We start from the raw sequence: 27,901 nt of genomic DNA on the forward strand, positions 1-27,901 counted from the left end.
GAATAACTATACCCCCTATACCCACCCACATGTGTGTTCAGCAATATCCATTTCTTAGTTTGCTATACCATAGTTGTTGTGCTGTGGTTGCAATGTTAAGGCTCTTCAACTCTCTAACTCTGATGGTCTCAATTCATTGAGCATTCTTTCTATCCTCATCAAACTCTCTCTGGTAAAGAGTCGCTAAAGACAAGAAAATACATTCAAGGTCACAATGCCTGTTTGAACATCTGTTTCAGATGGAGTAGTAGGCCGCTAAATGGCACCTTAGCGGCCTCAGTCAGATGGATGGATGATCGGGACAGATGCTCTGCAGGAGAAAGGACAGACATATTTTAAATCCTAGGCCCATAATAATAGTATACCGGTATAGCCATATTGTATGCTGTAACAGGGGCACTGTTGCGAAATTGCACTCATTTAGGGAGACGAGGACAGATCCAAGATGGCAGAAAGATTGTGAGACAGAATGGATTAAAACACTTTTTAATGTCTGTCTGTCCGTCCGTGCGTCCGTCCGTCCGTCCGTCCGTCCGTCCGTCCGTCCGTCCGTCCGTCCGTCTGTCTGTCTGTCTGTGGTTAAAAAGTGAACACGTTTCTACCAATTACGTAGAACCATGTCGATCAGCCAAAATAGGATACATTTCAAAACAACTATGTTATGTTTGTTTAAGTTTGGGCCTTTAATGTCAACGACGGCTGTTTCATGACACATGCCTTCTCTATTTGAGCGACCACATGAAACAAGAGGTGGACGCTGGCAAATACTGCGGCATGGTCATGCTGGACCTCCAAAAGGCTTTTGACACCGTGAACCACTCCATACTGGTTAACAAGCTAAAAGCAATTGGTTTCGATAGCACATCAGTGAGCTGGATGCAATCCTACCTGGAGGGGAGAGAACAGATGGTGGAAGTGAACGGAACACTGTCCCCCCCCCTCCCAGTGAGCTGTGGCGTTCCACAAGGAAGCATACTAGGGCCTCTACTGTTCCTAATATATGTAAACGACATGACTTCAGCTTGTGACTGCAACTTGTTCCTGTTCGCAGATGACTCAGCACTGCTGGTCTCGGACAGGGACAAACTGCAGGTTGAAAATGCCCTCAGCTCTGAACTCGGTAGAATCTGCACCTGGCTCGCTGATAACAAACTATCTTTACACCTGGGAAAAACTGAATCCATTCTCTTTGGCTCTATTAGTAATCTCAGCAAGGCAAATGGCTTCTTGGTTAGAGTGGGTGACAATGTTATCACACGTAAAGATGAAATTACCTACCTAGGTTCCATCCTGGAGGCTAATCTTTCCGGTGATAAAATGGCCACCAACGTAATCAAAAAAGTCAACCATAGAACAAGATTCCTCTACAGGATCTCCTCACTGGTCAACAAAAACACCTTGAAGACCTTAACAGGAGCCCTTGTACAGGGTTTCTTTGACTATGCATGCACCTCCTGGTACCACAGCACCTCAAAGGCCCTTAAAACCAGGCTCCAGACTTCCCAAAACAAACTGGTCAGGCTCCTACTTGATCTAGCCCCCCGAACCCACCTCACCCCTGCCCACTTCGACAGGCTGGAATGGCTTAGGGTCGACGACAGAGTACAGCATCTTGCAATGGGTCTGGTCCACAAGATTCGATACACCACCAAGATACCCATGTACCTGTCTAGATACTTCCTTAATGTTAACGAAGTCCACACCCACAACACCAGAGGGAGTGCAACGAACCATGTACAACCCAGATTCGGCACAAACAAGGGACTAAATTCTTTTCGCTCCTATGCCACCAAAATGTGGAACACCCTACCAACTGTCATTAAGACATGCGAATCCCTTGACTCCTTCAAAACCGCTCTCAAAGGGCACCTACGGATGGCTGCAATTCGAAACTGGCCCCCGTAAAATCTGAATCCCCCCCCACCGCCCCCCCCTTTTTCCCCTCACTGTATATATTTCTTTTCCCTTTTTACCTCCTTTATGATGAATTCCTGTTCTGTCTATAGAAGTGTCTATTTGTACGTCTCAAAATGTTTTGATGATTTGAACATGGTGGACCCTATTGGAAACAAGTGTAATGCTTAATTGGGTCGTCCACTCACAGTTAACAGCCTTTGTATTGAGTTTGTGCTTGAAATGTACTGTAATTCTGCAAACTGTTAATAAATTCTTCAATCAATCAATCAATCATGTGACCCAATGGAACTGTCAATTTTGATGACTGACAGTTGAGCATAGATTATCAGGAAAGTTACAAACAAAACAACACATGCATGCAAATGCCTGCAAAGAGAAATTTGTTGAATAGAAGAAGGGAGTGCTGCCGTGGTCCTTTGTTTGTTGAACTAAATACAGGTGCTCGTTGGCGAGGTTAAATCATAACATAAAAGAAGAGGATCCAAGGCACTCTGTTCCAGTGAGGTGAAAAAAGCCTTTTGAAATTTGTGTTTAAGTGAGGTAATAATCGTATGGCGAGGAGGAAAAACAAAAGTGAACGTGTTAATATTCAGTAAAAGATGGTTGTATGGTGGATGGATGAAATTAGTGGGTTTTATTGAGCTGGGGGTCGCGGTGAACTCGATTAATGACAACAGCTGATGTTTTGCAGGGAAACAAACAACCATTGTTCTAGCGAGAGAGGCTCTTAGGTAAAATGAGAGAGGCTATTTGCTGAAAGAGCACGTCAGCAGCACACTCACTCAACCTGAGCCCTCACTGCCACTCTGCGAGTCTAGGCGGTTCTCAACATGGGGTCCAAGGACCCCTTGAGGCAACTAAATGATGATTGATAGTTCTGAACCAATTGTGTCAATTTGTAGATAAGAAAAATGACCAATAACAATTAATTGTTATTGGTTCTTAAATATCTTGTTTAGATAATATTTTCAGTTAATTGCCCAGGCACAGCCCTACATTCATTCCTCTCTCTCTCTCTTCCTGGGTTGCAAAATTGTGTGATAAAAATTATATATATAAAAAGTGGAACAATACGATCAAAATAAAATGCATGTAAAATTGAAAGTCAGAATCTCCAAAATTGCTTGATGCAGATGCGGAATACACACAATGATTAGTGGTCTTTAAGGTGGTTGTGTTCCATTTGATATCCTTCTAGCTCACAAATCTTGCTGCTGTGTTTGCACATGTACTTTGCCCAGCAGATATGGGATTTTTTTGTCATTAGTCATGTTTTCAAACTCTCCATGGCTGATTGTAATCTGTGGGAAACATGTGTCTCTGATGTCTTGGCACATAAGTGGACAGACGGTTAGGAAATGTAACTCAGTTTCCACTTCATTTTGTGTGCAGTGGGTGCATAGTCTGTCTAAGGTCACATTCCCACCTAATACTTCGGTAGACTCGATGCGAATGGGAGGAGAATTGGGACTTCTTGCATATTTAATTTACTGCGGATTGCATTCACACCTGCACTGAATCGTAATCTAGTGCGATTGGAAGCGAAGCGAAACCCCCGTTTTTGCTCGGAGTAGAATGCGGTTCTTTGATACGCATTAGATTTCAAATGAGCTTTCACACCTGCCAAACGAAGTGCACTTTCTGACAATGCGCAGCAGGATTCGTTTTAATCGCAGCAAAGCTCTCTGGTGTGAATGTCACCTTATAGACAGATCTGCCTATGATGGCCTTTCTCGATCGCAAGACTGTGCTCACTGAGTCTGTACCTATAGTCAAGATTTGTCTTTGTTTTGGGTCGGTCACGGTGCTTAGATATTCCGCCAAGCTCTGTTTAGGGCCAGATAGCATTCTAGTTTACTCTGCTTTTGGGTTGCTTCTTTCCAATGTGCCAGATAGCTTTCCTTTTGCTGTTTTATAATTTGGTTTCGTCCAATGGGTTTTCTATCTGTGGCTCTCCTTGTGTTTTAGGACCAGCTGGCTGAGGGGCCATCTCTCTAGAGTTTCGCTGTGTGTGAGTGTGCCTTGTTTTGGAGTGCATCTGGGCCACTTTCTTTTAAGCGGTTGTAGAATTTAAGTGCTCTTCTTTATTTTGATGTCATAGATCGGCCCTTCCTGCCTTGTCTCTCAGGTCTTTTGGTTGAAGTTCCATGTGCTTCTGATGTTTAGGCAGAGGTAGGTTTGTTGGTAGTGCTGTCGCCTCACAGCTAGAAGATCCTGGGTTCGATTCCCGCTGGGGAAGCTGTGGGTGCTGGCGGCGTGCTCTTTCCTCTGCGTCATCAATGCCCATACCAGAGGCAGGGTTGGCGAAAGGGTCTTTCTGTGTGGAGTTTGCATATTCTCCCTGTGTCCCCTAGGGTAGGTACCCTGGAGGGGAAAGGAACTGGTTGGAATAACGTGTTCCTTCCACGCGCTACATCCAACCAGGGAAACTCCCCCTGCCAGGTGTAAAGGAGCGACTTTGACACTCATGCATGAAGGAAGCATGAGTTCAAGTCTGTTGCTCTCGCCAGGTTGGCGGAGGGTGTGTAGAGCCCAGGATCACATTAGATTGACACAGAGGTGAAAAATGGGTTACAAAATCGTGGGATAAAAAGAATATATATATATAATAAAAAAAAAAAAGGAGTAGGCATTTTATTGCAGTACACTGCAACATCCCACAGTGTTCATTTGACCCTTACAGGTACATTTGGTACATTAGTTAGTTAGTTATTGAAAACCCATGAATACAAACTTTAAAAAGGTACAATGCATTAAAATATACAATACACAACATAAAATCCCTTCATACAACAGGAGCTTTGTGTTGCTCAAAACGTTACAGGCAGACATGCAGCATATACGTAGGCTACACAAAGTGCTTCTGTTAGTTAACAACGAGTGAGCCTAATTCAGTAAACTCATGTCCGGTTACTCGACAACCAAACCTGTGACCATGTATAATCTAATAGTCTAGTGTCAAGGTGCACTATACTATACTGTGCAAAGCAATACTGCATGCACATTATGCACAAGTTACTTTAGTTACAAATCTGTATTGCCCTATAAAAATGCTGCTAATCCATATAGAATAGATGCACTTTAGGCTACCTTTGTACATTGTTCTTGTATTTATGTTGTGTGTGTTGTGTTTATGCTTTGTATCTGTTTATGTGCTATACTGTCTGCCTGTTCTATTTTTATGTTTTGTGTGGGGACTGCGGGTGTAAACTAGCATCTTTGCGTTGTATTTATGTTGTCTTGATATGTTATGTCCATTAAAATGCAATGTCCAAATAAACAAATAAAGTAAAAAATACATTATTTCTCTGATGTCTTGTGTGATGTCTTGTGTGAGTGGACACATCAGCATGTGCTCTTCGTTTTATCACATACACTGTTCAGGTGGTATGCGACTCCACCCCCCATTTAGTCCTTGGGCCAGACGAGATATCGGTACCAAAAAGGCGGCAAAACCTTACCTATATTAAATTGTTTATAAGTTAATTAAAATATGATAGACTTTCCATAGGAGCAGCTTTTTATATTTTTTGACATTTTGTAGCACATTAAAATGTCATAACCCTCTTTTTGGACATTCCTTTTTATAAATGAAACAAACCTGTGTCCAATTAAATTAGTTTATTAAGTGGGTGTGGCCTATTATTTGGTGGACCATGTATGAGGGAATACCAAGGGTGAGCCAGAAAATAGCAGCCATTGGAATAAGACTAACAGGACACTGCCAAAGACCTAGCCAGCCATGTAGTGCTGTGGGAACCAACACACGGGCACCGATCAAGAGGACATCCCACATTAACATATGTGGATGTACTCAAGAAAGACACAGGAGCACAAAGCACCAATGAGCTGGCCAGATGTATGGAGAACCGGGATGACTGAAAGCAACGATGGAGCAGCAACTTGGTACGGGTGAAGTCCGCTGAAATACAGCAGATAAATGGTGCATTTATATAGCGCCTTTATCGCCTTAGATAAAGGCGCTATATAAAAGCTTTACATAGATTGTGCATTACATTCACCCATTCACACACATTCATACACTGAATTCATACACTGGGCGGCGGTGGCTCAGGGGTCGAGTGGCTGGATGGTAACCGCAAGGTTGCCAGTTCGAACCCGGGCTCCCCCAGAGTTGGTGTCGAAGTGTCCTTGAGTAAGACACTGAACCCCTAAATGCTCCTGATGTGCAGGTTGGTGCCTTGCATGGTTTCCGCTGCCATCGGTGTATGAATTTGTGTGTGAATGGGTGAATGTAATCTATGTAAAGCGCCTTGGATAAAGGCACTATATATAAATGCACCATTTACCATTTACTGAGGACAGAGGAAACCATGCAAGGCACCAACCTGCACATCGGGAGCAATTAGGGGTTCAGTGTCTTGCTCAAGGACACTTCGACACAACTCTGGGGGAGCCCGGGTTTGAACATTCCGGCCATCCGGCCACTCTACCCCTGATCCACCGCCGCCCTATAGTCTCAGACAGATGAATTGCTCCAACTATACTAATTAAGGATCTGTTCCATATAGTGTAACACAGTGGTTCTAAAATGTTTTAATTTCAAGGAACCATGGTTCCTTTTGGTTCCATTTTGTACACTCTCAGAATTGCACACCCGTAAGGGACCCATTCTCAACAGCTCAGTGGCCTTGTAGTTGATGTCTGTCCTGAGACTGGAAGGTCGGGAGTTCGATCTCCAAAGGGTTCGTTATTACTCCACGTTATTACAGCTCCGGTGGTCACCTCACCACCGAAAATCCATACTATGAATAGGCCTTAAGGCTTCTGGACATACTTTCATTTAGACAACACTTTTTGTTTTTTACAACAAGTCCATTAACCACGCTTTGATGCTTTCTATTTAATAGCTATTGGCTGTTTCTGTGGAATAACTGCAGTAGATGTAGCAATTGGTTGTAAGCAAGCCGCAAGAACCCTAAAAAGGCTTATATAAAGCCCTATAGCCACGCATGAACACACCGTTAAAATACGGATCAGCAACTATAAGCTGGCAATTAGGAGAAAGGATATACAAAATTGAATTATAGAAAAATAAATCCATGCAAGAGAGAGAGAGAGAGAGAGAGAGAGAGAGAGAGAGAGAGAGAGAGAGAGAGAGAGAGAGAGAGAGAATTGTTTGGGCTGATGAATAATGAATTGTTATAAAATCCTTACCTGGAGGTAAGAAATACAGAGGGCATCAAAGTATGCATAAACAGGGATCATGGGGAGTGTAAGTAATTAACGACAACGATGGAGGCATACACCATCTGTATTTACTAGGCATATCATAAGCGTTCACTTCCCCCACCATTCACAGTCCCGCAGGGACGGATTAACCCCCACAAGGGCCCCTGGGCCAGTAATTTTTTTGGGGCCCCCATAGTGCTCGTGCGGGCACATTTTTTGAGTTTCTATCAACTTTTTGACCTAAATTTAACTAAATCAATGGCCAATGAAGGTCCCCAGGAGCTTTTTTCAGGCCTTCAAACCCAGTACAGAGCGGTCCAATTCCCCCAAAGGGCCCCTGAGAGCCAAGGGCCCCTGGGCCACAGCCCCATTGGCCCAATGGATAATTTGGCCCTGCACTCCCGTTATAATCCTGTTCATGGCAAGATTTGTAGGTAGGCTGACATTCATCAGGCCTGAGCCACAATGTGAGAACTGATGAATGACAATGAACACCAGGTAATAATAATATTATGTTTATTGAATACCCATTGCCTTATTTATTCAAATAGATAATGAGAAAAAAGCATTAACCACATGAATCCTGCATGATGTCCCTATTTTGGGGCAAAGAGAGAGTGTAGAGGGGGAAAAGAAGGGGGCGTAGTATGGACCACTGGTGGACTCTGGTCAATAAATGATGTATAGGGTTTGAATTAGTTAACCAGAAAAGTGCGCTCAGTAGAGTGCAAATCTCTGTCAAGAGGCATGCGCTACCTCCATCCATCATGCCTTTTGTCTCTGGGGTATGTAAGGACAATATTTTGGAGTTATGCGCGTGTAGCATTGGGGAGATGGACTATAATACAAGACTGTCATCCTACAGTCCTGTATTATATTCCATCTCCCCAATGCCCAGTCAGTGTCATTACATCAACATCATTACGGTTCTACCAGATAAGAGAAAAGGAACGGGGCAGAGGGGAGATGGGATATAATGTAGGACAGCAAACCCAAATACGCACATCGACAACAGATGTGCATGTTGCATGGGCTAATTAAAAAGGCCAACATTGAGCAAAATATAGCTCTGGTCCATAGCCTTACTGCTCTTGCTGCCATTGCATTAACCTCTTAAACCCCAGGGGGGTCCAGGGGGGGAAATCAAAAACATCGGAGTTGGAACCTGAGACCAATTGGGTCTCCATTTACCCGCTGAGAGCTGTTCATGAGGTGGACAGCCTCTTCCCCTGCCGGCGGGGGCAATGGGGCTCGCCACTCTTTGCTTCTATAGCCCTCGCATGAAACGCAGACCAGCCTCTCCTCTGTAGCGGAAATATAAAAAACGTTTTACCTACTCACCAATACAAATGCAGTTTGTGTAATTAGAAAGCCTACTTTCCTTAGTGGACGCGCTCTGAGCCCCCCACCACATGTTTAAAATGCACTTTTTGGCCAGAAAGGGATTGTTTTTACACCGGAAAATAAATACTTTTAGTTACTCCACTGCGCCCTCTACCGATATTGCCAAGAGAAAAATCTCATAGACAAGATTTTCCTTCCGGCCAAAAAGTGCATTTTTGAGTGGTGCAACCACTCCAAAGAACAGCAATGTCCCTATTACGATGGAATATGAAATATCGGACAGATGACTATAGAGATACTGTGTAACAAAAATGTGGGGCAGAGGTTCATTGTTGGCATCTAGGGAGTGTGTGTGCAAAGTTTGGCATCGACCGGGTTAACGGTGCCGGAGATTAGCTGTTAACGGACGGACGGACACACACACACACACACGGACGGAGGGCAAAACATACTCTCTCCCCATGCCTTCGACCTGGTGGAGACAATTAATTTAAAAAGTACATTAATTAGCTACAGATGATTTCTCATCATTGTTCCGGATGGAACTCTTGTGTTCTGAAAACCTGGTTTTGATTTCCCTGATAATTTTCCCCACGTAACATAGGCTGCAAGGGCATTTCAAAAGATAATAATAATAATAATACATTTTATTTATATAGCGCCTTTCAGGTCACCCAAGGTCGCCTAACAAAACAGAAAAGAAATACAATATAATAAAGCAAGTTTAAAATAAACACAAAGGCCTGCAGCAGACCTTTACTAAAAGATATACCACATATTTTGTTTTACATGAAATCCTGCCTTTAACTGCATATTTCTTACCCGAATGTGGATGTAGAAATGACTCATGGCATTGCAATGTATACAGTTATGACAGAGAAAATTACCAGAGGGAAGAGTAGACAGGAAGTGCTTAGGAGGACTATACCAGGCATAGACATATAAACGTAGATGCCCTTTGCGGCTCTGAGGCGTGTGTCACAATTGAAGGCACAATTTTCCCGAGATTCCTTGCAAAGCATTTGCCTTCAATGGAAGCATGTCAAGCTTCCGCGTGCGTAACATAAGTCTCGGAAAAGACGCGCTGTGATTGGCCAGTAGTCACTTGAGTGACAGCGAGAGACATGGAGGAGTCCCATTAGTGACGTCACTTGGGCAGCGACGCGGCGTGCCTACAGCAAATGCCTTCAGCACTTCTAAATAAGAAAGCTGCGGAGAACTGTTGCTTATAAAGATTTGTTTAAAAAAAAGCCTTCAGCACTGCACTTCCGCTTGACTTCCTGCCTTCATTGGGATACACGTCGCTCCAATGAACTGCAGCGGCCAGTGAGGCATCTATTTTTTATAATATCTATGGACTATACCTGTAAGTCTGCTCTGACAAGTGTGTCCCTATGTCTATGAGTGTGTCCCTCAAGTTCTTGGCCCTCTTGTGAGCAAATATAGGTTTGTCTTTAAAAACATGACCAATGCTGGGATCACTGGACAAGATGTCTAATCTCTCTACAGAGAGGTGAAAAAGTGGTTGCACATACAGGGCTCCATTCTTGTCTCATCTTTCTAAAGCCACTATTTAGGGATTTAGGAGTGGGGAAAGGGTGTTCCCCCACTAAAGTTGGTATTTTGGTTACCTGTCTAAATCCCTTAAACACCTCCGTTACCCGTTGTATTATGCATAGGTGTGGTTTGGGTGTTACATAATTAGACCAATCACCAGTCCACGTCCCATTGCCTTTAAGAGATCCCTTATGCGTTGGCCGTTAGTGCTATATTGCTTCATAGCCTCAGCCCGTTGCTGCCTCACTTGTGCTGCACCCCCTGCCCCCCGTGTCGTTCTTTTTTTTTCCACACGCAAAGAGCCAAGAACACTCTTTGAGTCACAAATCGCTCAAATCTAGTCAATTGTTTAGATTTCAAAGTTCTATGTAAACTACGGAATTAGGGCTTTCATTTGGTATATAGATCGTGCGTGTAGATCGTCTCTACGGAACGGTATGAAGCGAAAAGGAAAGTTTGGCAAGTCGGATTAAACCATTTGCTGCGCTGGTGATGAACTGAAGAGCAAATGGAATCGCGCACGCGGCACAAGCCGCACAATGGCTGGCAGGCTGGCACAAATGACTTCTTTGACTATACAATTATATAAACACAATGGACACAAGGAAGTGGCAGGCACTCACTTCAGCTGATTATAGGAAAATAACAAAGAGATGCAATATGTATATTGGAGAGATGAGGCAGCCTGACTAGTCTGTGCCTGGACATCTCCATTAAAGCGTGCGGTGGCCGCTCTTTACCAAACTAATTTGGCATGGCTTACGGGTGCTTTTAAATGCCACTATCGCTTTCCCAAATGTGTGTGACCAAAATAGCAATTTAGGGGAAAGCGTGCCAACACGCCCATGACCACACCTCTAGGCGCAAATAAAATGTCGGCAAAGAAGATAGCGGGTGATGCTGGACGAAAATACCATTAAGGGACAGAGAAAGCTCCTATATTCGTAATTTTCGGGCAGCGCCTGAATTGCGGGCCGCGCTGTGGGTAAAGGCTGCGACAAAATTGGAGCCCACAATCCCTTTGGATACTGGCGTTTTAGGGGTTAACAACTTTTTTCTGTCCAACTGTCTGGCTCTCTGTAAAGACTCATATATAAATATATAATGCATGCACTGTAACCTTTAGAAGCAAACCTGGAGCACAGCTCAGCCGCCTGTTCTTCAAAAGGACTATTAGAATTGTATATTCTTTTGATTCTCACTAATATTGACTGTATTGTAAGCCCTTTTTGAGGCCTGGCGAGTGATAACTGTAAAATCCAGAAAACTCTTGCGATCTGTTTCTTTCCATGTAAACTCTAGTCTCTAGATGATCAGACTTGTTCACAATGACATCTAAGAATAAAACCAAACCAAACTAAACAGCCGTTATCCAAAGTATCCAATAGAATTGTATGTGGAACCACTTTTTCACCTCTCTCTACAGAGGTTAGACAGAGCACATCTTGTCCAGTGATCCCAGCATTGGTCATGTTTTTAGAGACAAACCTATATTTGCCCACAAGAGGGCGAAGAACTTGAGGGATACACTTGTCAGAGCAGACTTGGGGCTCCATTTTCGTCACCGCTTATCCCTAAACTTCTTTGCCTTTTTTTACTATTTTGAAAAACATTTTTGAATAGTTCAACTAGCCAATCCATTGACACGTTGTGAGCTTGTAGACTGGTAGTTGAACTATTCATAAATGTTTTTCAAAATAGTAAAAAGAAAAAAGGCAAAGAAGTTTAAGGATAAGGGGTTTAGCGGTGACGAAAATGGAGCCGTTATAGTCCTCCTAAGCACTTCCTGTCTACTCTTCCCTCTGGTAATTTTCTTTGTCATAACTGTATACATTGCAATGCCATGAGTCATTTCTACATCCACATTCGGGTAAAAAAAATATACAGTTAAAGGCATGATTTCATGTAAAACGAAATATGTGTATATCTTTTGAAATGCCTTTGCGGCCTATGTTACGTGGGGAACATTATCAGGGAAATCAAAACCAGGTTTTCAGAACACAAGAGTTCCATCCGGAACAATGATGAGAAATCATCTGTAGCGAGGCATTTCAATGTTGTGGGTCATCCTGTCAGCACGTTGAGGTTTCAGGGGGTAGAGGTCATGAACCCCTTAAAGAGAGGGGGTGATAGGGACACAGTGTTACTCCAGAGGGAGACGTATGGATTCATACATTCCAGACAGAGCATCCAAAAGGTCTTAATGAGGAGCTTTTATTGAGCTGCTTTCTTTAAGTGTTGAGGCCTGCCCTACTGTACATGTTGTTAGCTTTCAGTGACTGGTTATATTTTTACTATTTACTATTTCTTATCTTATTCAATTTCACATGTTTGTTATCCTGTCTTGGTACTACAGACTACAGAGTCCTCATTAGATATCTTTCAAGGTGATGACAGTTGACACCTGCATTCAATTGTACTTGATAGATATATAGGCCTACCTCACTTCCTGTTGTCTTGTCAGAACGCTGAGGAAGTTGGCTCGTCAGAGGTAATAAAACATGTGAAAAGGACATACATTGAGTACATTGAAGAATGTACCCTTCTAATTTGGAGTGTTGTGGGGTTGTCTGCTTCAGCAGTCTTTGTTTCTCTTACTGCACATCTTTGGACAATGAACACATTAAAAAATAGTGTCTGTTTAGAAGCTTGTTTCAGAAAAGCTTAATCACTGTCAGTATTTCCAAGGTGTAACGCCATCAAAATGACGTGTGATAGGCCTACATAACCTTTATCAACATTATCTTTGCTGATCTGACAGTGACTAATGTTTCTCATTGTTTTCCGGGGACACTGTGATCCCATGGTGTATACCCTATACGGGACAGCATGAGCTTGTGCTTCTGTCAGACATTCTCTGACTCTGTCCCTTGCTCTCTCTCACACACACACACACACACACACACACACACACACACACACACACACACACACACACACACACACACACACATTTAACATCTTCGCCATATTATGGCGACTGCCAATTATTGCAGACACTGAACAGAATTTTGCTGATGCCTTAGCTCTCGGCTTGGGCATGCCTGCAATCTGCAGACCCCTCACGACTGATTTAAGGACATTACAGAGGCTTCCAAATATGAACACAAGTAGTTTACATTTGTAGCCAAGCTGTATAATAGTATCCTTAAGACGCTGGTACTTAAGCACCTTGGTAAGGAGTGCCTCTTCCAGACTGTGGTCAAATGTACATGCCACTTCCAAAATGGTCACTTCTCTACTGTCCTCATCAACAACAACAATATCTGGTCTATCTTTTCATTATTGTGCATGAACATGGCAGTTGAAACACGTGAGTGCTTATACATTTTGGCAGATGATGAAACATATGAACTTATGTCCTTAGCTAATAGGTCAACAATTCTGTCGTGCCTAGTAATGTACATTCCCTTATATACATAGCAGCCATTAAGAATATGTGACAGTGTTTCTGTAACTGGAGTGTGGTCATGGTGCAGACAATGAGGAGGAAACGTGTTAGGGTACCACAGAGAGAGATCGAGTCTGGTTGGAAGGACCTGTAATCTGGCTTTGACTGTAATTCTTGAATATTGTATGAAATACGGTGTGGTCTGCATCGGGAAGGCAAGCTAGCTTCCCCTGTAGTTTTAAACCAGTCCAGTGTTGTTGTTGTTTTTGCTGTAACATTACAAGGTACCTCCGTGCATTGACTGGTGATATATGGTGTTCCGTATCAATTACAGTACTCCTTGCTGAGATCGAACAGTAGGTAATAATGTCCTCAGAAACTGCTACAGATTCAGAGTCAGGTCGAACCCATCACAGGGATACTCCAGTTCTCACACAGAGGTCATTGAGGTCAGGCCAATCTGACGACACCCCAAACCCAGTAGCATGTGAGTCCATTTTAAGGTTGAGCTTTCTTCTAAACCCCAAGAAACTTGGCTCGCCCTCTGCTGCCAGTGGCATTTCATATCTAGAAACAGAGAAGATATAGCAAGTTCCCTGACAGTCGTGTCATCACTGTTTAGCATGTTTATCAAGTGAGCCAGCCTTAATTGTGGCGTTATATATCCACTCCACGTTCGGCACGCCAAACCCACCGTCCTGTTTGGACTGGAAAATAATGTCTCTGGTGGTGTGGGTGTTAAGCCCGAACCACTTCCTCACAAAGTGAACTACATTGTCATTTAGATCACTAAGCTTAGTGTGTTTTGCCTCTAGACTGGACCAGTCTAGAAATCCATCTGTTCTAGCGAGCATGTTTTTAATAACACTCTCTTCCAGAGAGGCTAACTGTACGTCGTCCGCATAACCCTGGACGGGGTTTTGGGACAGCACATTGGGTGGGGCACAGTCACACAACCACTTAATCCACCCATTGATGGCAAGAACAAAGTTAATGGCACTCCATGGGCAGCCTGTTTTAATGCCTACTTGGAGAGGTATTGGGTCTGTCAGCTGTTTCCCACAGATGCATGACTTGTATGAATGATGTTTCATACACATCCCTAATACTGTCAATAAATACCTCAGGTAGATGTATTGATTCTAAGGCATTAATCATGACATTATGGGTCAGAGAACCAAAAGCATCGCGAAAATCCAGGAATACAGAATATAATTTTACAGGATTCATGTTTAAAATCATCGATCCCAGTTTTAAGACAGAAAACATGTTCATTCATCCCCTGTCTATTTATGTATATGCTTTCTGCTTAGGTGACAAGATGCCATTGTCTATCAGCCAGGGAAGCACACGAGACAGGATACATTTCATGAACACTTTATAGATGGTGGGTAGGAGGGAAATGTCTCTCCATGTAGATGGATCATCAGGTACATTGTCTTTTTTTTTGGATACGGTGAATCATGGCTCCTTTCCAGGATTCGGGCACTCTCTTATTGTCCAGGCAGACATTAAAGATGGATGTTACACACACACACACACACACACACACACACACACACACACACACACACACACACACACACACACACACACACATACATGCTTGCTTATGGCAGTCCATCGATGATGACGTTGCTCCAAATATAGTTTATGAGATGATTATTGTTGTGTCTGTCGTCTATGCAAAGCCAGGTGGCTGTTCAGACCGATGCGTGATTCGCAGACTTTGTCACAGGAGAGGCAGGGGAAGGCAGCAGTGGTGGTCGTGGACCTTTGGCACGTTGGTGCCTCTGTGCACGCCGCAGGGAGGCATTATAGGTCTAATATATTATAAATCTATGATTAGATCCCAGGTCTTTGGCATGACCAGGCCAGGGAATCAAACCCTGACCTCCCAATCTCAGGGTGGCCATTCTAACCACAAGGAAGAAAGCTACTCTTATTCTACCATCCTGACTATGCCCTACTGAGGAGATTTTGTGCACATCTTGTAGTTATAGGCCTACCTGTATTTAGTCTAGGTACTGGATAACAAGGCACAATGATTATTTTAAATATCTGTACACTTTGTTAAAGCTCCCAAATGTATTTACAGTGAAACATTTCAATGGTCTATTGGGCAAATGCCTGTGCGGACAGACGGACGGATAGACAGACAAACGGACAGTTCACTCCCCAGCCCAACCCGATCCACTGACCTTCTCAAGTTAACTTCCCTTCCTAGTGGACTGAAAAGTCATTGAGAACAGTTACTGTGCAATTGTACGTTCACTTTGCAAACACTAGATGGAGGAAGAACACCGTTTTGAAAACTTGAATTTGCGATTGACACCAGTGTGCAGCCCCAGCAAACCTCAAACACATCTTGGTGGGTTGTAAGACCAGTCTAATTCAAGGAAGATACACCTGGCGCCACAACCAAGTGCTAAAGTGCTTGGCTGCCGAACTTGAGAACAAGAGGGCAACCACCAATGCCATGCCTCTAAATGCCCAGACTACCTTCCCACGGAAAACAACCTTCATCCGGGAAGGGGAGAAACGGCGGACCAAGCCATAGCCTCCAGACTCAGGCCCACTTAATGCAGAAGGAGGAGAGGACACTGGAGCAGCATGGACATTTTAAGCCTTTTATTAGGTGCTAGTATACAAAAACATTTCGAAACTTACATTTTTGTATACTAGCACCTAATAAAGGGCTTAAAATGTCCATGCTGCTCCAGTGTCCTCTCCTCCTTTTACATTTATATCAATGATAATGAATTAGGTATAGGATTGAAAAGGAGCAAATCACTTGTTCACAGCAGGTGAACGCACATGCGACACACACACACACACACACACACACACACACACACACACACACACACACACACACACACACACACACACACACACACACACACACACACACACACACACTTTTCCACCAGGTGCATTGTGGAAGTTCAGACAGTAACCTCCTCCTCGAGTGGATTCAGAAAGACCTATAAGCCACCCCCTCCCATCTTCCCACCCAGACACGTGCACACTGCACGCACACACACTGATTATCTTTCCAGCTCTGTATAAATAGCAGGGAACTCTCCCTAGTCCAGAACAAACCATCTGGATCAGGAAGACAGTTAGCTGAGGCTTTAACACAACCCTGACGTTTATTCACTTTCAAGGTAAGTTTGCTCTTAAGCTTCACATATGAACTACCGTCTACCCCCGTTATCTGAACACACTTTGCAAGTTCAGTTTGATATAAAATACACAAAACTGCAGATTCCATGAAGACCTTTTTATCATTAGAAGAAACTTCCACTGGTAAACACTGACGGAGCAGCAATTTGATTTCTGAATGTAATTTTGTTGTGTTCTTCTTTGGCAGCCTTGGAACTCTTTACCCATGTGGGTGTTGGAACAGATCCGTATCTCTGTGGATCAGAACCACTTTGCTTTTCCGGTGGAATACAGGGACCGGCTGGCTGACATGTTCGGCGAGAAAGCAGGCCATGGGAAACGAAAGACGACCTCCCTGTGTCCCAACATCATCACACCTAACACAATCCCTGAGTTCTTCATCCCACCAAAGATCACACCTCTGCAGGAGCCAAAGCCCTTCGAGTGGGGTAAATCCCTCACCCCAGTAGCAAAAGGGACTCCATCTGAAAGCAGCGTTCTGGAGAGCAGCACTGCCGCTAGGGAGTCTTTCAGTACTCACATAATAGAGGTGGAGAATGTTGACGAGTTCCCTTGCAGCGGTGGCCTAGGTGATGAGGACAGCACAAACGCAGACCCCCAGAGCCAGGCAGCACTGTCGCTGCCTCATTTGGCCAAAGCTCAGACCTGCTATGGCTTCTGCACGTTGCTGGAGAGCCCACACACTCGGAGGAAAGAGTCAATTTTTCACAATGACCCGGGAGCCTGCGGACTGCCACTGCTGGCTCCCCGAGGCAGGGCCACCAGCTCCATCTCCTCCATGCGTCCTCACTGCAACTCCTTCAGTCTCAACAAATTCACCTCCAGGCTCCCCTCCCCAGCAAGGGTGACAGCCCTGCACCGGCAGGGCACCCTGGACAGTGACACCCCCTCATCCTCTACAGAGTCATCCCCATTTAACTCCCCATTACTGGCCAGACCGTCCCCCAAATCTTCCCTCCTCAAATCCCTCGGCCATGACAGATTACTGTCCAGGACAATTAGGAAAGCCATAGTGTCCCGGAATGATTCTTTATCCACGGATGAGGGCAGCTCCACCGACAACAGCCCCAACATTGTCCGGAGGGCATCAGAAGGGTTGTTAGAATGTACCCTGCCCAACACTTTTAGTCTAGCCCCACCACCTCTGTTCCCCACGGACTTGGTGCTGTACACGGAAAGAGTTCGAAAGGAGAGTCTGGTACCAATTGGGAGAGATGGAATGTTACGTCTGTCAGTGGAGTACTGTCCCGACAACCAACGCCTCAGGGTGAGACTCATCAGTGTGGAGGGACTGTACGACATGTCTGTGGACCAGAAAAGCATCAACTGCAACGTCAGTGTGTGTCTTCTGCCTGGGAAGATACAGAAGCAGCGGAGCACGGTCATCAAGAGGAGCCGCAACCCTATTTTCAATGAGGACTTCTTTTTTGATGGGATGTGCCAGGAGGACATTGGGAGTAGAGCTCTAAGATTTAAAGTTATTAATAAGATGTCTACCATGAAGAGAGACTATATTTTGGGAGACTGTGAGATTTTGCTGAATAGTGTGTTAACGGCATAAACATTATTTGTAAAGGAAAGATTTTTTTTATACTTCCCAACATCTATTAAACCATAAAAAAAAGATTGGTATTGGAAATGTGACTTTATTGAAATAAGCACTGTATTGGCCATATATTCAAATCACATTGAGAAAAAAATAAAAAATGGTGAGACGTAGGAGGGGCCCGGGCAGGACTCAACCCACAAAGCCTAGTCCTTCCACACGCCAGATTGATGCGATCCTCCCGCATACCCAGTCCCATCAGAGTAGTAGGGCCACACAATCCGTTCCAGAGGAACGGATTGTGTGGCCCTGGTTTTTCCCTAATGGGACTGATCGAGGGTAGCTACTGGGACGTAAATCGGGACACCCCGGCTGGGTCACCTGAGTATAATGTTGACCCGAAACCCTGATGACCTTGGTATACATCACTGAGGATACATCTCAGGTGCATCCATGCAATGTATTTTTTTGTTTTAGGGTATTACATTCTTTTCTACAACCTCATACCATACAGTCAGATAAAAAAAAGCCTATGCTTTTTATTTGCTAATCTGTTAAATATGGACAATATGCCTAACAGACAACATTATATTACTATAAAAAATACTGTCTAATAAAATAAAAATAACCTGCAAACCTGGCATCGAGGAAATTTGAGAGAAAAAACGAAAATCACATGTTTTGTCTTGAAGATGAGGATAATTAGAGGATAATAATAACCTATAACTCTATAGGCATACTGTCATAGAGGTAATACTAATGATGAATTAGTGTGTAGGCCTATTTTAGTTAAGACACCAGGAACCATGGTGTGCGATCATATGGAACTTCCATATGATCGCACACGCACGCACACGCGCACGCACGCAAAAGCTAAAGAAGCACAACGCTTGCACCTTTAACGATGTTTAACTTGCACTTTAACTGAATCCAAAGTCATAAATACTGTAGTCCTAGGCCTACTGCTGAAAAATAATGTCCTCGATCACGAGGACATTTTATACAATACAATAATTTTGCTGCTTTTAGGGCTTAGTTATGTCTGTCTGTCTGTGTGTGTGTGTGTGTGTGTGTGTGTGTGTGTGTGTGTATTGCCTGACAATTATTTCCTTTTATAAATACATTATTCCTTCCTGATCACTTTTTTGTAATCGAAATGTGCCATCCATTATCCATACACAGTAAACACATAACATTACGGCCAACCCTTTTCATCTGACTCACTCTCACGAGTCTCACCCTTCTCACCTGACCAACAGTTCAATGCCAAATCGATGCGCTCCGAGTGTAGAAAATAAGGTAATCTATCCCAGAGCGATTCGCTCTATCATAGAGGAACCAGGTAAAATGTTGCCCTTAACATCAATAAAGATACAATTAATATAGTCATCCAGGTAAGTTTAAAGTGACTTAAAAATATATAGTGGAAAATCAGAGAATCTTTCGAAAATATATTGTTAAAAATAGTAACGATTTAAACGGCCAGACATTTAGAGCTGCCTTTTACAGCCAGCCAACGCTCCTTGCCACCATACGTATTGCAAGGCAAAAAAAACAACTCATGCTCCTGTCATCTTATTATCAACAGCAGGACTTGTAAGCAGTAGTGTACAGTGTAACCCGCTGGTGTTTTCTAAACGTAAACGCATGAAGCCTGCTGTATAGCAAAAGGGCTTGTGCGTCCCGTCGACAGCAGCCATGGTGTTTGAGTCTTTGGTCAGTGATCTGTTGAACAAGTTCATCGGAGATTATGTGGAGAACCTGGACAAGTCGCAGTTAAAGATTGGCATCTGGGGAGGTAAGTAGTCTGAGTCTGACAGTGATGCTAGCTCTGGCGGGCGTAAACAAACAGCCTATGCCCTGCTAGTAAACCATAACCCTGGTTCTGTCTGTGACATGCAACGATACAACAACACTGTCGTTTATTTTGTTTTGACAGTGTCTTATTATGCTCTGTACGTGGTCCACGACCACGACCTTTGGAAATGGAGTGTGCAGTGCAGGGCTGCCTGCTTGTGCAATGTTAATGAGCTCTGTTCACAAAAGACCCTAGGATGCATTGCAGCTGTCTGCTGCTGCACACAACGACCCAGTTGCATTAATATACTAACAATACTGTTGATAAGATAGTGCTCCATATTCTTTATGTCTGGACTGGAGGTAGCACTCACTGTACAGTATGACGGTTTTAACTACAACCCATTCTGGTGGGGTGGGAACTGGGAAGGGTGCTGCACAGCTGGGAGTTGTTTTTCCACACTGTAGTGTGAAAAACAGTGCTCAGTGTGGGCCTAATTTAACTCATGTGCAAATGTACACAAGTTACTAGGATAAACCAGCACTGGGGACTTTACTGTGTAACGAAAACCTAAGTAACTGAATATCACTGGTCTGGACTCAAGACTTAACCTCTATTCATCCCCAATGCAGGGCTGGATGCAATGGTGACAGGTTCCGGTAAGGATACACCTCTGTCTATGAGGAAGTAATAATAGCCTCATAGACCAGACGTGTCCGTTTGCACTTGTTTGCATTGCTGTCAACTCAACAAACATTATGAGCCACCTTTTCCCCAGTCAGTGGTAGAGATTGTTATGTTTACCTTTTCATTAATTTGATTTAACTTGTGAGAAATGTAATAGGCCTATAGGTGTGGTCCATCATGTATAGTATACCAAACTAGGCCATAGTTCCCCACCAGTAATAGGATACCCCTGTCTTGTAGCCTTATAGTGTCTTCCTTATACTGTAGTATGTTGCAAAGTAAATTACATGACGTCACTGCTTAAAGCAAACATTAAAAGTCCATAGACTTGGCTGGGGTCCTGTTTTTTTGGGTGCTGCTGCTGTCTGTTAAGCAAACAATTAATGTCCGTAGACTTGGCTGCCACATGATGTAATTTCTGAACGCCAGACCATACATGTGTGACCAAATGGACACTGATAATAGGCATTCGGCAGCAGCCCAATGTGACGAGTGCCAACTTTGGAGTTACTTGAGCTTCTAGCCCGACACTGGGACTTCTCTTGTTTGGAGTATTGTAAAGGAAGGTAACAATAGTGCATAGCCAGAAGCAAGCTAACAGGTCCAACAGGAAGTGTTATAAATGGTTAGCTGCTGGCTGTGGAATCACCCTAAGGAATATTGACAGGACAGAAAGGGGTTTACTGTTCATGAGACAGTTACAAAGTACAAACCCATGACGACGTTCTCTACCTATGTGGTATGTGCACCCATTTTTTTGACAGTGACACACGTACATAATGTACATCCCCTGGTCATGATGTACAAGTACACCCCTGGATGTGACAGTACTTTATGTCGCAGGCCAGGGACTTACCTCCAAATCTAACCCTTATGCCGATTGCCCATCAGGGAGCCATTTACATTTTTACACAACCTATAAACGCAACCACAACTTGTGGTCTGTTAACAGGAAACGCAAGCACATATGACATAGCACATTGTTTAAGCAGCCAATTTCACTTTCACTATCTCAGAATGAAAACTTTCTGAATCTTACATGATTATTGCTTTTCTGTCACTCATACTGTACTGTAGGGAGGACTACTATTACTAAAATACTAAAACAACTACATCTGTAGAAAAAGGATGACATAGGCCCTGTAACTCTGCCTAGTCCAAATGATGATTAGTAACCTAAGGGTCTGAACGACCAGAACAAATTAGAACTGCGTGGAATTTGTCTGTTCCAACATAGAACAGAAACCGATATAGAGTGTGTGTGTGTGTGTGTGTTTGTTGTGCTGTCTTTTGGTGTTCATATATAAGTTGCTGTGCATTTGTTTTGTCTTTTGTTACATTACTCTGTTACTGCCTGCAGGTCCAGGCTGCCCAAAGTAGGTCTATCCAGGCAAACCTGACACCTATTCACCTACACTCTAGAGTCTAGATCTAATTGTGAGCATTTGTAAACTCCTTTAAGAAGCACTGTGACTCATCCATGTTCAAGGTGCTCCTGTTGCCAAATGTCTCTCTGCCCTGGGTCATAGAGCAACTGGTAACAACAAAGTCTACAGTATCACTCCTTTTTTAATATGCAACAAGTAGTGAACACCCAACAAAGAAGATGGAAAAATAAGAAAGATGTGTATATGGAAAGAAAGATTACAAAAATGCCACACTGCATCACATCTTGGCTGCTTTGATGAATATGGTGATGGTGAATAGGGCAGAGTTGCCCAGATGTTTACCTTCCAAAACCTGAAATTGAACATTGATTATGTGGGAACCAGGAGCTCCATACTACATTTTTGTAATCAATAATGGAAGAAAGATCTTTGCATACAATGAATTGTCGTCTGTAAAAGTGTTATTAACTTATTAGTTGATAATCCTAGCACTTGAGTTATTATAGCTTGTTCAGTATCCTATAGCAAAGACTGGAAGAGAAATTCCTCCCTTTATCTTAGTAACAGCGTCTTTCTTTTTGTGACCGCAGGTCGCATTTACCATGAAAACGTGCAATTCCCATCAGTCAGTCAGTGTATCACTCAAAATCCCCATACATGGGAAAGCCTCCATATATGCTGCCCAGGTCTCGTGATATCACTATGACTATGCTGTTGCCATTAAGCCCATTTATGGAGATCCCTGATGTCATCAATATTGGCCAGCAACTCCACATCTGACCTCAAACCTCAAACCCTTAGATCTCCATATATGGTGTCAGAACCTGTTCTGACATTCCATATGTTGATCCTTCCCCATCCATCCTTCCTCTTCGATGTCTCCCTTTTGACTGATACATGTTCATTCAAACTCTAGACGGGCCTGCCCCAAAGTTATTAGTGCAGTCGCACCTGGCAGCCGGCGAAAACTAGAGTTCTCAACAGGCCCTGCCCTCATCAAACCCTGTACACTCAAGATAATGTCCCCGCTACCACCCTTAGATCTCCATTATAATATGGAGCTGACTTGTTCTTACATTCCATATGTTGATCTGACCTCATCAAACCCAGTACACTCAAGACATGCTCCTTATATGGCCAGTACATAATTCATTCCATGTTGATCGTCAGTGCTCTCCCAGCAGTCTTCCGTCAACGAGGCGGATGCGTGCAGCTCAAGCAATAAATACATTTTATGTTACCTTTTGTTGCACAACATTTCAACAACATTTTAGGGGTGTATATTTTTATAGCCTTTCGTAGTTTACAAGCAATCAACAGTGAGCATTACGGGGTCAGATTGATAGTGCCCAGGAAGCCCTTGTCGTCTATGACTAATTTGATTATTGTTTGGGCAGCCCTCTGTCCCTTCTTTCTTTATATGGGTTAAGCCTTTGTTGAAAGCTTAAAGGTCACAATGAGACAAGTGCATCAGTCCCGATCAGGCGTACAGCATTAGGGACAGTAAACAAAGGAGGATCTGTATAAAATGTTTGTGGGATGTTTGAAAACAAACTACCAACACTGATCTTCGTAAAAACTTAAGGAAATCCTAGAGCATTCTGTGTGTCTGATTATTGTTTTCCTAACATTGTTTTTCTTTTATTCTATGCAGGAAATGTTGTACTTGAGAATCTGAAAGTCAAGGAAAATGCTTTGGTAAGTGCTCATTCTCATCCTCTATTTTAGAAAACTAGGTTTGGTTAGCAATTGATTTGGTCCTACTGCTAATTGAAAGCATATGAAGCTTTTCATCATTGCATTCTATATACAGGCCCGATTACGATTTTCCCTGTGACACAGATATTTACGTACCGTAATATAACATGAGTGTACGCCTTAGCCCAAAATGACCACTGGTGTAGTACTGTACTATTTTAATTGACAGTTTTTACTTCACTCATGATCTGTCGTTCATTGCTTTCTGCCTCTGTATTCTTTCTTACAGAGTGAACTAGATGTCCCATTCAAAGTCAAAGCCGGACAAGTTGGTGAGTATTGAGAAATGTGGACAAAGACATGTTGAACTGTTCCCTAATTCCTCCCCAGTCCCCAGGGGTGTGTGTGTAATCATGTTGATGTGTTTAATCATGTCCTTTCCAACCTCTTCCACTCCCAACTGATGCTTCACACCGCCCCCTCACTGCCACAGTGAACTCCACTTCATGTTTTTAGAGATAACGGTATCCACCAACAGCCATTATGCTTATGTCCAGCATTCATATGGTATTTTTATGCAACTGTCATTCATTTTCACATTTCATAATACATTATTTTACCATCACGTTTAAAGATCAGTGTAGTTCTTTTTTGCTTTTTATTTGTATTGATTAGTTTGCACACAAAGAAAGTAGTGTAACTCAATGAATGCAAGTACATTTCTGACTTGGCTCTCGAACGCCTTATTCCTCACATTAAATGCAATCTTTTTTATGTTGAACATTCATACAATATCAAAAGTAAATTTTGATATTATTGTTAGTCTTTTGCAATCAAAGACTAACAATAATATCAAAATTACTTTTGAAAAAGGATTGCAAATGATTCCTTCCTCCGAAAGAAGGATTCAAAGAGGCAATGTAGTTCAATTTGAGAGCAGATCAGACTCGAGGTGTGGACTGTGGAATATCCTTGAAGAATGGGAGACCTAAAAGCCCAAACCGCACGGATGATTCGCCATGTAACTCCTTGCAAGTTGCAACATTGTAACTACTTGGCAACCATTGTCAAACGGTTTTGTTGCAAGGAATTGCGACTAGTTGCAAGGAGTTGCACCTTGCGTGTGATTTGGGCTTAACAGTGTTGTTAAACAGCCACAGCATCTTCCCTTCACATACCATATCATTTTCAATGTTTTGGAGGGTAAGGCTAGGCTATTAAGACGGGCTCAACCAGGTTTATTCCTATAACTATATTGTTCACCACAGTCATTATAATTGTGCTATAGACTCAGCCATCCATTTACGTTAGAATGATTACAAATATATAGTTATAGTTATAAGAGCATGGTGTGTGAGACCTGACTGTATAACAGAGGAAGGAAACAGATAATCATCTATAGCCCCATTTGATGTTGATGCAAAGTCATGGCATCCCCTCCCTTTTCCCTCTACAACAAATCTGTTCACTGAAATTAGACGATCTACAGTCTTACAATGTATTCCTCTGCGACACATTGTGACCTTGTAGATTGGCTATTTTTTGCTGACTGTTCACAAGGGTTGCTAGGTTCATGTGGTTAATATACTGTATGTCTTGTTTCACTTTCAATTAAACTCATTTGGCTTTCTCTGGTGTAGTCGGGACCAAGTGAATGGTTCTCTGACTGGTATGGTAGGTCCCAGTAATGTAAGCTAATGGAGGAATGTGTTGTTGATGAACATGTCCTTGTGTTATAAATATGTTAAGCCATGTTCCTTTTTCTGTGCAAAAAGACCTCTATGAGCACAGCACACTCAAGACATCGCAAAACAACCAATTGCAAGTTGAAATTCTGCTAGAGGACGCAAGTCAAATAGCAAATTGCACAACTGTACACAGCTTCTGCTATACTTGATGTGATGGAGTTACATTTTCGACAAGATGTGTTCAGTTTTACTCTGCCCATTGGTGTGTTGCAGGGATTGAACCTGTGACCTTCGAAGTAGATGATCAAAAATGAAATGATACCAAGAAAATACAGTATTTTCATGAACCTGTGACCTTCGAAGTAGATGATCAAAAATGAAATGATACCAAGAAAATACAGTATTTTCATGCACATGCTAAAATCCAGTAATTACGTAAATAAATCTATTCTTATCCTTTTATCATTGTAGGAAAGCTAACACTGAAGATCCCTTGGAAAAACCTCTATAACGATGCTGTCGTCGCTACATTAGATGGGCTGTATCTGCTGGTGGTCCCTGGAGCCAGTAAGTACTAGAAGTTCCTTACCGTTCAAACTTTGCTATAATACTTTGTCTAGATATTTGACCAAATCTGCTAGTTTCTGTCTAAAGTTGTTGTCTTCAAATCCTTGATTTCAAGTTCAAGAATCTTATTTGGTGCGTGAAGTTTGTGTTACAGTGTGTGTAAGTGTAAAGACTGAAAAAAGTGGATATTGTTGCTGTTGGGCAGAAACCTCTTATCTCCATATTCAAACTTTTTGTGTTTTTACTTAAATGAATGCCCTACTTGATCATATTATAGCATCACACACAAGTATAAAAAATAGCAGATCTGGAAGCTAGAAACGTGGCACGAAGCAATGCACTTTGAACTTGCACTTTTGCTATTTTTTAATTTAAATACAGAAAAGTAACAGTTTTAGACATTTGCGGTTACCACACGACAGAGACGATATTCTTAATATTCTCTGTTTCAGCCGACTCACAGTTGTTAACGTGTCCTTACAATGGTAAGAATGCTCCAGAGAATGGAGAACTGCTTACAGGTGGTGGTTAAAATGCGAAGAAATCTCTTGCCCCCAAATTGCGCCTTTGCTATATTACATTATTTTATGTTTTTGCTTTACCATTTACAGTCAGACATTGCTGATGCTCGGTTGTTGAAAAGTACGATTTCATTTTTAAAATCTCAGAAGCTGTCTGGTGACAGTCAATACGTAATGTTCCTATAAGGGATTATACAGGCCGCTGCAATTTTACTCCAACGTTACCCCCGAAAATAGCCCATCTACAAGCTCACAACGCGCCCCCGTATCCGTGGCACGTTGTGAGATTTGTTGGTTATGTTTGTCGTACAATAAAGTATGAATCAGGCTTAAAACGGCTTTCTTTCCTTGTGAATCGTAAACTGCCACATTTGGCCTGATAACTACCCAGAAAAGTGTTTTCCCAGCATCCTACAAAGGCACTAAAGAAATAACCCATCAGCACTGAGATCCCCAAGTATTGTTAGTCTAAAAACTGTCTGTTCTGCTGACAGTTTGCACGTTTAACTAATGATATAGCCATATCTAACATAAACCACTTCAACTTGGTAAAATAAAATGCAATAAAAGCCTATGGTGGATATTTGTCCTTGTCCTTGCCCATTACACAGCTCAGCTGTACCAGTGTACCACTGCTGTCAAACCTGCTAAAACCCATCAATTGGAGTGCAGATAATACATCTTTATTTAACCAGAAAGTCACACTGAGCAACACCTATTACAAGCTAGACCTGGTTAAGACGGAGCCAAAGCAGTATAGAAATAACAGACACAAACAAGCAAAAATAACAACAAGAAGTATGCAACAATCACATAAACCAAAGCAGATCAAATTCAATTTAAAACCGTGTATCCATTACAGTGTACCCATTACCAAAATCCGGTAATAAAATAACCAAATAAGTTGTTCCAGTGATATTTGACTGAAAATGGTACAGCTAGTCCTTTCATTTTGTATAGACTAACTGTATAGTTAGTGTAACCTTTCTTGGTTCATTCGGGCTTGCCTTTACCTTCAGAAAAAAGATTGCTGCTAGGTTCTCCAAACTATTATTCCATCTTACCGGTATGCAGGTTCTAGTCTTCTTGAGGTTTGGGCTTTGTCTTGTAGGCCTAGTACTGTATATAGTTTTTTTTTTTATCAAAACAGGTAAGTTTCATACACTAACAAATACTGCATCTCAGAAGCCACACTCACATTTTTACCAGCCAACATACAATCTTTAGAATAGAGTATGATCTCCTCAGTGGTGGGATACCAGCCACAGACAGTGTTACCAGAGACCTTGTAACAAGGCAGAACAAGACAAAGCCATTTCCTCAACCCTTTATCTATCACTCACTCACTATGATGTTTTTTCAGTATGAAGCACATTACTGTAATGTATATCTACTAACAACCACTGGCAGATAAAGA

General features: G+C 42.6%; 2 protein-coding genes across 6 annotated transcripts in view; both read left to right on the forward strand.

Moving 5' to 3' along the window:
- The first annotated feature begins 12,490 nt into the window (after nt 1–12,490).
- On the forward strand, nt 12,491–18,199 carry LOC306920441 (C2 calcium-dependent domain-containing protein 4C-like). 2 transcript variants are annotated; one of them, XM_079497197.1, is made up of 2 exons: nt 12,491–12,502; nt 16,779–18,199. In XM_079497197.1, the coding sequence occupies exon 2, from the start codon at nt 16,797–16,799 to the stop codon at nt 18,150–18,152; it is 1,356 nt and encodes a 451-aa protein (XP_079353323.1). In that variant the 5' UTR covers nt 12,491–12,502; nt 16,779–16,796; the 3' UTR covers nt 18,153–18,199. The 2 variants fall into 2 exon arrangements, with proteins under 2 accessions (XP_079353323.1, XP_079353322.1); XM_079497196.1 differs by lacking the exon at nt 12,491–12,502 and adding an exon at nt 16,479–16,572.
- Nucleotides 18,200–19,736: 1,537 nt separating this feature from the next.
- vps13c (vacuolar protein sorting 13 homolog C) overlaps nt 19,737–27,901 on the forward strand; it is a 101,224-nt gene continuing 93,059 nt past the window's right edge. For 2 of the 4 annotated variants that reach the window (XM_079496876.1, XM_079496878.1), the window contains exons 1-5: nt 19,737–19,935; nt 23,665–23,708; nt 23,998–24,040; nt 25,868–25,963; nt 26,416–26,448. In XM_079496876.1, coding sequence (XP_079353002.1) covers nt 19,836–19,935; nt 23,665–23,708; nt 23,998–24,040; nt 25,868–25,963; nt 26,416–26,448 — 316 coding nt within the window. In that variant the 5' untranslated portion in view covers nt 19,737–19,835. The remainder of the gene's footprint in view (nt 19,936–23,664; nt 23,709–23,997; nt 24,041–25,867; nt 25,964–26,415; nt 26,449–27,901) is intronic. The other 2 variants (XM_079496877.1, XM_079496879.1) reach the window with 1 other exon arrangement.

Source organism: Electrona antarctica (genome assembly GCF_951216825.1).
Source record: "Electrona antarctica genome assembly, chromosome: 3".
Taxonomy (NCBI): Eukaryota; Metazoa; Chordata; class Actinopteri; order Myctophiformes; family Myctophidae; genus Electrona; species Electrona antarctica.